This window comes from Miniopterus natalensis, chromosome 4 (genome assembly GCF_054644295.1).
Source record: "Miniopterus natalensis isolate mMinNat1 chromosome 4, mMinNat1.hap1, whole genome shotgun sequence".
In the NCBI taxonomy this organism is placed as follows: Eukaryota; Metazoa; Chordata; class Mammalia; order Chiroptera; family Miniopteridae; genus Miniopterus; species Miniopterus natalensis.
This window is the reverse complement of record NC_142084.1, coordinates 22435684-22445288: the sequence shown is the minus strand read 5'-3', so window position 1 is coordinate 22445288 and position 9605 is coordinate 22435684. Positions and strand designations below refer to the sequence as shown.

Here is a 9605-nt window from a genome sequence, read left to right as displayed (position 1 = left end):
TTTATTTTTCCTTCTATTTAGACAACAGTTAATGAATATAACAGCATACTTCTCTATTGTATCAATCCACTCAGCCAATCTCCATACTTAAGGAATGTTACTGGGACTGACATCCTCTAAAGGAATATTTAAATATTATCATTTCACTTCATTTATAAGTTATAATCACTCCGAAGTTAAAAATTAAAATTGACTGAAGTTTTGATATAAACCAAGTTCTTCTGAGCATTTTCCTTTGATCACTTATGTAACCCTGAATATTTCCCACTTTACCCTATGAAAGAGCAACTTTATTTCCCCCTCAGACCGTCTAAACTGAGCTCTAAACCAAGTTCAAGTGGCTGCTGCTCTTGAAGCTGATTAGTAAAACACCAAGTATTCAACATAACACAGGAGTTGATTTAAACCGATAGAGAGCAGGAAACTCAGAGCTGAAGGTAAAACCAGCTCCTGACATGCCCTATTGTTCCCTGGCACACTAAGGCACGCATCACATTAGGTGACCTCGTATCTCATCTGGACTAAATACCGCAGCTGAATGCAACTATTTACGGCAGATGTGGCCTCATCCTTAAATTTCCAGATTTAAATCACTGCTGTCCTTTGTTATTTATTTTCTAAAGTGGCAGCTTTTGTAAGAGTAACCCAAGAAAAAGAGGTTTCATATGGAGGCGGCAGTTGGGAGACTGGTATATTGTGTAGAAGAGAATCTTTGAAGTTTAAATTTAGCAGACATATCAGCCCTGAATATTAACACTGTCTTATGAATAAGAGAAACTAGATTTACAAATAAAGCCAAAAAAAAAAAAAGGCAAGCGTCTAGTTCTTCAAGCTATTTATTAAGTAAGCCTGTCTAATTTCGAACTTACCTGTAAGGATGAGCTATTTTTTCTCTCCCTAATTCTGGCATTGACAGCAATACTTAACATCCATCAGAGCTACCCCTTCATTTTCCTCTTTTCGAAACCTTTAGATTGCAGAGCACATTCCACAATCAGCCGCAGAAACAGGCCATGAAAAAAATAAAAACAAACAAGAAATTTGTTTCAGAAGAACAAAAATTAATTCACTTTAGGGTAACTGAGGAACTACGAGGGATCCCTTAAGTTTATATTTCATGTGGTCCATTTGAAAACAGCCATATTTAAAGGAGAGTTACTTTCAAATAAGTTCAGTTGTACTTTGCCATTATTACTTATGGCCTTTCCATTCTAGATATTTTTTACTCCTAAGAATGACAGTTGATACAAAACCTCTGAAACACCATTTATCTCTTAGACTTGCAGCTCCTTTACCAAAGGATAATGACACCTTCAAGTTACACAAAAGGGTAAAGTTATGTGGAAACTGGGCCACCTAAAATTTCTACCTTTGTTTCAGTCCCATTTTTCAAGGGTAAAAATCATGAGCAGAAAACAGCATTTATGTCAGTATGTGCAGGTTTGTAATGTGTATGCATGATAGCACCAGGAAACAACCCCAAAATGAAATAAACAATTCCATTCATAACATCAAAAAGAATAAAATTCTTAGAAATAAATTTAACAATAAAAAGCGCAAAACTTATACTCAAAAACTACAAAAACATTTTTGAAAGAAATAGAAGATCTAAATAAAGGGGAAACATCCCATGTTCATGGATAGGAAGATTTAGCATTGTTAAGATGGCAATACTCTCCAATCTGATCTATAGATTCAACACCATCACTATCAAAATCCAAGCTGACTTCTTTAGACATTAAGCACTAAGAAAACATTTACAAGAATGGAAAGTACTTCTTGCATGGAGTTACTTTTGGTTTGTAGACTAGGGTTTTAGAAACTGAAACAGAAATCACTGCATCAGCCCTCTATATCCCTAGGGCTTTCTTAAGGTAAATTGATTGACAACCCACATATAAACCCTCAGATCCAAACAAGGCCCCCTCTGTAATATAATCTTGTCACTGCTAGCTTGGATCAATGTGAACCAGCCCAAAGCCATCTGAAAAAAAAATATGTGGTGGTGGAATAATGGAAGCTAAAGGAAATTGGAAACAAACAAAAAATGCTCCTTGACTTCGTTCCATAGGGTCAGAGAACCAAACACATAAAAGAGAAAATGCACTTTAAAAATCTTTAACACTGCATTTTCTTGGGGGAAAAATCTGCAAGGCAGTTTCCTTTACATGGAACAAATATTATATTGTTTGATGTGAATCAACCAATTTATACAAGCCATCTAATGAGCAGTCAGTATGTTGTGTATCAGTCACATTAATGCAACAGAAATGGGCTTTGTTGCAGATACTCTAGACCTAGTGAACCTCACCATCAAGATTTAGGTAAGAAGTTAGCCTCTCTTTTACTCTGAAAGAGATCAAAGGTTGAACCAAGACTATCTTTTAGACATGCTTCCTCTGCCTCCCAAATCACCATATAAAAGCAATCTTTATTTAATAAACACACATGAATTTTATGCCACAGACAGGAATTTATTCTTCTATTAAATAAGACTACAACACTCTGAATTGTGTGCTTAGATCTGCAATTCCATCCAAGATTAATGACAATTAAGTTTTTAACATTGAAAACAACTTACAAAAAGAAAAAAATTGCTTTGGGGAAAAAATGGAAAGCTCTCCAAAATAATTACATTCGTTTACATTTGCAAATAAAAAGGCAGATGTTACCCCTTTACACTGATAGATGTCACAGAATGTGCCAATTGACACAGAACTCCTCCTTATACAAGACACACTGCATAATATTTACAGATTTGACACATGAAGGCACAGGTAGACGCAGGGCATTCACTGTGCCAAAGAAGCTCAAGGTTTTAGTTTAGAGGACCATGTGTTAGCGACAGGTGCACTTAGTGGCTATCATATCTTCATATTCTTTATAAGCGATTGAGCCATCAGGCTCAATAGTCAACACACTCAAAGGGCTGTATCTGGCAGGCACACAGGACGGTTTTGGCACTGAGGAGTCAAGCTGCTTCTCATAGATGATGTTCTGCACCATGGTGTGTACTGGAGAGCCATACCGATGCCCAACTGCCCTTGGACAGTCCCCTTTACAGTATCGGGGGTTATATCTGTGTGGGGCCACAATCCAGTTGTCCCACTTCAGCTGACTAAAACGAAGCCTGAAGTCATGGAGCTCACACTCATCCTGGGGAAAGAGGAACTGTCTGAAGTATTCACTCAGGTTGAAAGAAGCTGGAACTAGAGGCTTCTTCAATTCTGAGCTGAGAGTGTCCTGACCTCTCCGGTGACGGTGATGGGAAGGTCTTACTCCTTTAGCAGCCTCTTCTCCCATAGGACAGGCAGACAGACCTCTCTGGTCACGAGCCTGTGAGGCACTTCTTCTATAGTGGAGGGAATACCACCTGTGATGAGCCTGAGCACTCGTGTCATTCAGATACAAAAGCAGTGAGGGGGGTACCAGGTCAAAGGGACTGTCCCGTGCTGAAGGGTGTTGCAGCTGGTCTTTCAAGCATGTAAAAGTCACAGACATGTGAATACTTCTCTTGCCGGAGGCCACAAGAGGTTGAAGCAGGGCGGTCACATCAACTTCAACCCAGTTGTATTTCCTTCTAAATTCAAACTGTGATTTAAAGGTAAAGGAGTGTGGAGCCCTAGGGCGAGTCTTGCTAGAACTAGACTCTGGCTCTTTCAGCAGCAGGTGGCACACACATTTAGCAGCAGAGGGGAAAGACGCTGAGTTGTTCAAAGTGTACAGCAAGACTGACTTGAGTAAGTGTTCAACAGCAGTAACAGGATCCAGGTTAAACAGCAGGTCCACTGACAGCATCGGCACCATTCCTGGGGAGAAAAACAATTCACCAGTGGTGTTTGGATACAATCGAAGAGAGCAGGACGTCAAATCATGGAATCAGTACTTTGGAATATACTTTCTCCCTTCTCTTTTCTTACTTCCTTAAACCCTAAAAAACGGGGGGAGGGGGCGGTTATACAGAAAATATAGGTAATTGGGACCATAACTAATTCCCAGCAACTACAAGTGGATATATACTCACCAGAAAGTCAGAACAGCTTTGGTGGTGAATTAAAATAACAGGGAATTATTACGCAGTTTAATTTTTAGAATCTTAATAACTTGCTCCAAACATAGAGGAAGTTAATAAGGAAAATCCTATTTTTCTCTTGGGGAGTCTCTAGAGGGAAAACTATAATAAAAAACACTTACTAGGTTTGTTAAGCAGACATTCTAAGCCTTAATGGATGGTTTCAATAAAAGCTAACTTGTCTAAGTTAATTTGGAACACTTGAGATAGACAACAAATGGAAGCTCTAAAGCCACCAAAATAAAATAGGACAGCAGGAAGGAGGAAGGGTTAGAACCATGAGCTAGTGAATACAGATTTTTTTGTTTTAAAGTACTGCTGCTTTCACACACCCTCACCAAGGCGCTGAGTCAAACTGATGACTGTTCTCGTGAGGACCTACTGTTCCAAATTGGGACTTAAGCTTTCCTCTCACAGAAAGCAACAAACAAGGGGAAAACAGCCTGTGTGACAAAGCACACCAACAGCTCTGAGATATTTTAGGCACATTTTCAGGCCAGCATTGGTCGGATGGAAAGAATAAGCAACTGGAAGTCAAAATACCTGGTTTCCAGTCTTGATTTTGACCTTGGACAAGATGCTAACCTTCCCCAGCAGCACTTTCCTTGGTCATTAGAGCCATTACGTCTCTTCTAGCTCTAAAATTCTATCATACTAGCCCATCTTAACCCATGAGGGCACTAGAAGAAACAATAAGATCAAGCACCAGATTTTTTGAATTTGGATACTGAGTGTCATGAAAAGTAAAATGCAATTCAAGGAGCGAGGCCCAGCTCCTTTCTGTAATTGAAGTGCAGCCCGGTCTATCATCTTCCCTCCACCCATTAACCAATCTGCTCCTACACACCTGTCACCTGGTCCACAGAAGCCTGCTTGTGCTGAACATAAGGGGTGAAGAGCCGAACAGTGTTGTAGAGGTGACTTCTGTTGGATTTAGGGATCCCCTCTTTGGTAGCATATGCCTTATAGAGCCTCTTCATGTAGCGCAAAGCTCTGGAGTCTGGCTGCAGCCTAGGGGCCCCACCTTGCCCCTCACACAGAACCTTGAAGAGAGGGGAAAAGAGGCCAGATCTGTCTCTCTCATTTAGAGGCTGCAGCAAGGACCAAGGCTCGGCCTCAGATTCCAACTCATCACTGGCTGCAATCTGAGCTTCTCCCCTAGAAGCCTGAGAACCAAGGCTAATAGGAAAACACAGCCAGGAAAAGCAGCCAAACCAAAAAAAGAACTTGCTGGGAACCGCCATGGCTTGGAAGAACTAGCAAGGAACACAGCCATACCAGTCTACTTCCTAAAAGCCAGGAAGAGCCTCGGTTGATTTCTTAAATAAATTTTAGGTGTGTGGGTGGGTTAGGGTCACTTCTGTAATCAGACCTCAAGGATGCCTAGCTGAAGATAATTTTTATCAGGTGTATATCAAACAGCTGATAACACTATTTATCCAATTTGTCCTCATTAGATACGGATTTGGCTCTTTTGCTTTCCTCTTCCTTTCTCCTGACATTTATTTAAGACATCTTAAGTTATCGTTACACTATTGCACCAGCTATGTAGCTGAAAGGCTAAGAGAAATTGAGAAACGATCTTAAAACAAAAGAACTCATTTTTTGAGAGAGATTAGGGTTCTTAAACTGTTCCTTAGGTGCTTGCTGAAATTTCCAAGGCACGTGGAAAAACTAACTAATTATTTATGATGATAGGAAGATCTGTTGATATGCAATTTATGGTATTAGGTTTACTCTTCCTGCTCCTTCCTCCTCACCACCTCTCCCACTTTCAGGTGCTTAGAATAATTATTTCCCACGTGTTGATTTGGAGGGTGAAAATCACAGTTGGCACTAAAACTCCAGAAAGCAGAGAACTGTTAGGTTGCCCAGCTCTCCCAAGTGGCTTAGTATAGAATATGGACTTGTGATACAATACACTTAAAAAAGGAAGACATCGCCTTTAACCTTGACTCATGTAAAATATAGTACCTTGATGTCTTTACTTTGTTTTGTCTGCACATTCACGTGTACCTATTTTGGTCGAAAGGTTTAGAAATGTTGGCAGGTGCTAGAAAATACATGGAAGTTTTACTTACTATTTTATTAATGGCTCAAATGGTGGTAGAATTTCCTAGGGTATTATTGTTGTTAACTGTTATGTTCTTGCCTTGGAGTTGAGACCAAGCTAGCGGTCATGTTTTGAGACAAAGGTGCGCCATGAAAAGCTGAGATGAGGGGATATCCAGTGCCCACCCCTAAGGAGACTGTGCAGGCAAAAGGGCAACCCACACTCGTGGTACAAGATACAGAACCAGTCTGTGCAGTACTTAGGCTGATAAAACAGAGGTATGTTCGCAAATTGAAGTTCCTTGCCTGCCAAGCCTTCCTGGCCTGTGGCTAGGAAGCAGGGTTATAAACACACCAAACTGTTGAACGAGGCCTGAGTCCTAGATGACATATAGCCAGCAATTCCCCGAAAGAAACATTTACAGGCAGCGCAGCCAGTAGAACAGCCAGACAGCTGCACAGGGGGGCAGCCTCCGTAAGTACAAAGCACCTTCCGACAACACGGGAACACCTCCCAGCCAGCGTCGCCTGCCTCACCTCCTGGAAAGTGGGGGGAGAACCGCGGGCGACATGATCTATCCCCGCACCCCCTACCCAGGCCAGACCACCTCCGGGATGTGAAACCGGGGGGGGGAGGGGGGGGAATGCCGAGAGGCTCCTTCCCTCTTAACCGCCACTTAACAGTCCTTTATCGATTGCTTGACGATTATTGGGGGGCTCTTGTGGATGTACCTCCAGAAACGTTTTTGTTCTACCCTGGGAAAGCCTACGGCCTGCCAGTGGATTCTCAGGGGGCGGCGGTCAAGAGAGGCCCCAGATCTGAGTCCCTGATTTTGGTACTGGGGTCGAGCCGGGTTTTAGCTGCTGCACCAGAAGGAGTAACACCTCGCGTTCGCTGCACCCACTCGGGCCTCGGGGCGCTGTCCACAGCTGGAGGGCTCGAGGCCGGCGGCCCGGCCTCATCGCCTCTGCGTCCCCTGCGCACCCGGCCGCTTCCAGCGGCTCCAACGAAAGGCAGAGGGGACGTGCGCGCGCCAGGAGGGGCGCCCCGGACCCCAACGGCCGCACAACGACCGTCCTCCACAACACCCCAACCCCAGCCCAGGTACCGTCCACCCACAGAGTCAACCGGCCAGGGCACCTCTCTCCAGAACCGGGGGGGAAGGGGGGCGGCCCACAGCGCCTTCCCCTCAGACAGCGGGAAGATGGTATTCCCCGGAAGTGACCTCACGGCCTCCTAGACCGGCTTCCGGTCCTGTCGGAAGTGGCGGACGGAAGTCGGTGTGCCCCGCGACTGTGGAGGGCGAGGTGACCCTGGTGTGGGGAGTGGGGTCCGGTGGCGGGGTCGTGCTGGCCGACGGAAGGGTGGGGGCGCAGCCTGGGCTGGGGTGGACGAGAGGCGCCCGGGAGGGCCTGTCGGGTGCGGGCGGCGCGTCCCAGGACTGAACCCGACGCCTGTCCACCTTCGGTCCTGCAGGCGCCGCCGCCACCATGGGCCGCGAGTTTGGGAAGCTGACCCGGGTGCGGCATGTGATCACCTACAGCTTGTCGCCCTTCGAGCAGCGCGCCTTCCCGAACTACTTCAGCAAGGGCATCCCCAACGTGCTGCGCCGCATTCAGGCGTCCATCCTTCGGGCCGCGCCGCGTGAGTGCCGGGGCCGGGGAGGGCCGGCCTCCCAGCCTGGGTGGGAACGGGCCCAGCCTCGGAGCGCTCGCCATACACACGTTTTCTCGCTGAAAATTCCTCAGAGCCCTTGAACTGGTTATATTATCGTCTCCATCTTACAGATGAGGAAACGGAGTCACAGGGAACTTAAATGAGTTGGCCCAAGGTCACTTGTGTGACTCCGACTTCCTCCGAGGTCATCTTTACCCACTACTTTCTTAGCGATGAACTGTTTTGTGTTAATGTGCAGCAGATAGTGATGGTAGTTGCACAACATTGTGAATCTGGTTAAATGGTGAAGTTTATGTTAATTTTGTCTCCATTATCTCATTAAAAAATTTAAAATGTGCTTCAGGGAAAAGATAGGGGAGGTTTGGTGACCAAATTTCCCAGGTAGATCTTTTTGGTCATCTATCAGATGGGAGTGTAATGTAACCCTTCTTTTTTTTTAAATCCTCGCCTGATGTTTTTTGATTTTTAGAGAGAGGAAAGGAGAGAGAGAGAAAGAAGCATCCATGTGAGAGAAACAGCCATCTGTTGTCTCCTGTATGTGCCCTGGCTGGGGATTGAAGCGGCATGGTTTTGCTGTACTGGACATGCTCCAACCACCAACTGAGCCGCCCAGCAGGCGCTAATGTAACCCTTCTTGGTCAAAAGGTTTAAAAGTGGATTTTTGAAAACTAGAATCAGGAAGGCAGAATCTGTTGTGATTCAGAAAAGAGGACAGGGACCCCTTTGTCTTATATGTGCTCACTGCTCTCACTTTTGATTTTTAAAGCATTTGTAGCATTTTATCTTGTCTACACATGGGGGACCGAGGAGTTTGAGAAATCCAGGAGGAAGAATCCGGCTACCTATGAAAATGACCAATAAGCAACTCATCTGGAGGATGGGTCCCTGTGTCTGAAAGACCTTTTTCTGAGAGAGGAGTCTACACTGTATAGTGTCTTGAAGACACAATAAACTTCTTATGGACTGCAGTGTTGTGATTTTGCATTTTTGTGAGCAGAGTCCTTGGTGCAACTTGCTAATACTCAAGTTAATGAACTCCCTTCCCGAGATGAGCCCTGAACAATTTGGCTAGTCTGGGAATTTATTGAAGGAGTGGGGCTCGCCCCTTGTTCTACAGTATAATCTGCAAGAAAGGAGCTGCCACTACTCTTGCAAGCTGGCCAGTTGTGGGTGGCATGGACTGTGGGGAGTGTTGGTTCCCATCCCTCTGATCCTATAACAATAATAAAATCTAACTATATTGTAATTACTGTGTGTCAGGTACTCTTCTTAGTCCTTTACACAAATTAGTTCTTTTAAACCTCACAACTACCTTTGAGGTGTCATTACACTTATTTTGCAGATGAGGACACAGGCACAGAGAGTGTAAGCAATTTGCCCAAAATTATAGTTACTAAAGTTCATGTTCTTAAAGTTATACTGTACTGCCTTTTCTCCTAAGGCAGGCCTTCTTTAGCCTGAGGGGAAGTCAGCTATAAAAGGAGGGGTGAGGTCAGTGACCCCTTGACTTCTAGAGCTGGGGCCGCACTCTGGCTATTTGTACTAGGTTGCTAACTGTTTTAACCACATATGCCCCATAAAGCCTAAAATACTTACTCTGGCCACTTATAGGAATACTTTACCCCTGTTCTGGAGCCTTTGAATGATCTTTTTAGTAGGAAAACATTTTTTTTTAAAGAAAATACTGAATATATTCATCACGGGCTCAACCAGAAACTTAATTGATAAAAGCAAACAAAACAAATATGACACCACAGCTGAAGATACAGAGTCCTATACAGAAGTCAAGGCAAGGATGTAACA

At 44.2% G+C, this 9605-nt stretch overlaps 2 protein-coding genes across 3 annotated transcripts; one reads left to right on the top strand and one right to left on the bottom strand.

Annotated features, from left to right (window-relative positions):
• Nucleotides 1–2509: 2509 nt before the first annotated feature.
• On the bottom strand, nt 2510–6371 carry GDF9 (growth differentiation factor 9). 2 transcript variants are annotated; one of them, XM_016197586.2, is made up of 3 exons: nt 6154–6371; nt 4920–5115; nt 2513–3809 (listed from the first exon to the last, which is right to left on the bottom strand). In XM_016197586.2, the coding sequence occupies exons 2-3, from the start codon at nt 5050–5052 to the stop codon at nt 2839–2841; spliced, it is 1104 nt and encodes a 367-aa protein (XP_016053072.2). In that variant the 5' UTR covers nt 5053–5115; nt 6154–6371; the 3' UTR covers nt 2513–2838. The 2 variants fall into 2 exon arrangements, with proteins under 2 accessions (XP_016053071.2, XP_016053072.2); XM_016197585.2 differs by lacking the exon at nt 6154–6371 and having other exon boundaries at nt 2510–3809; nt 4920–5489.
• Nucleotides 6372–7359: 988 nt separating this feature from the next.
• On the top strand, nt 7360–8770 carry UQCRQ (ubiquinol-cytochrome c reductase complex III subunit VII). Its single transcript, XM_016197584.2, has 3 exons — nt 7360–7432; nt 7602–7769; nt 8569–8770. The coding sequence occupies exons 2-3, from the start codon at nt 7616–7618 to the stop codon at nt 8661–8663; spliced, it is 249 nt and encodes an 82-aa protein (XP_016053070.1). The 5' UTR covers nt 7360–7432; nt 7602–7615; the 3' UTR covers nt 8664–8770.
• The last annotated feature ends 835 nt before the right edge of the window (nt 8771–9605 follow it).

Bases quoted from the DNA above. Each gene is read 5' to 3' on its own strand.
- GDF9 (XM_016197585.2), bottom strand. From the start codon at position 5,316: ATGGCGGTTCCCAGCAAGTTCTTTTTTTGGTTTGGCTGCTTTTCCTGG. The intron at 3,810-4,919 runs GTGTGTAGGAGC...TTTTCTCCCCAG, and splicing joins TTCTGTGGACCAGGTGACAG to GAATGGTGCCGATGCTGTCA.
- UQCRQ (XM_016197584.2), top strand. From the start codon at position 7,616: ATGGGCCGCGAGTTTGGGAAGCTGACCCGGGTGCGGCATGTGATCACC. The intron at 7,770-8,568 runs GTGAGTGCCGGG...TGATTTTTAAAG, and splicing joins CATCCTTCGGGCCGCGCCGC to CATTTGTAGCATTTTATCTT.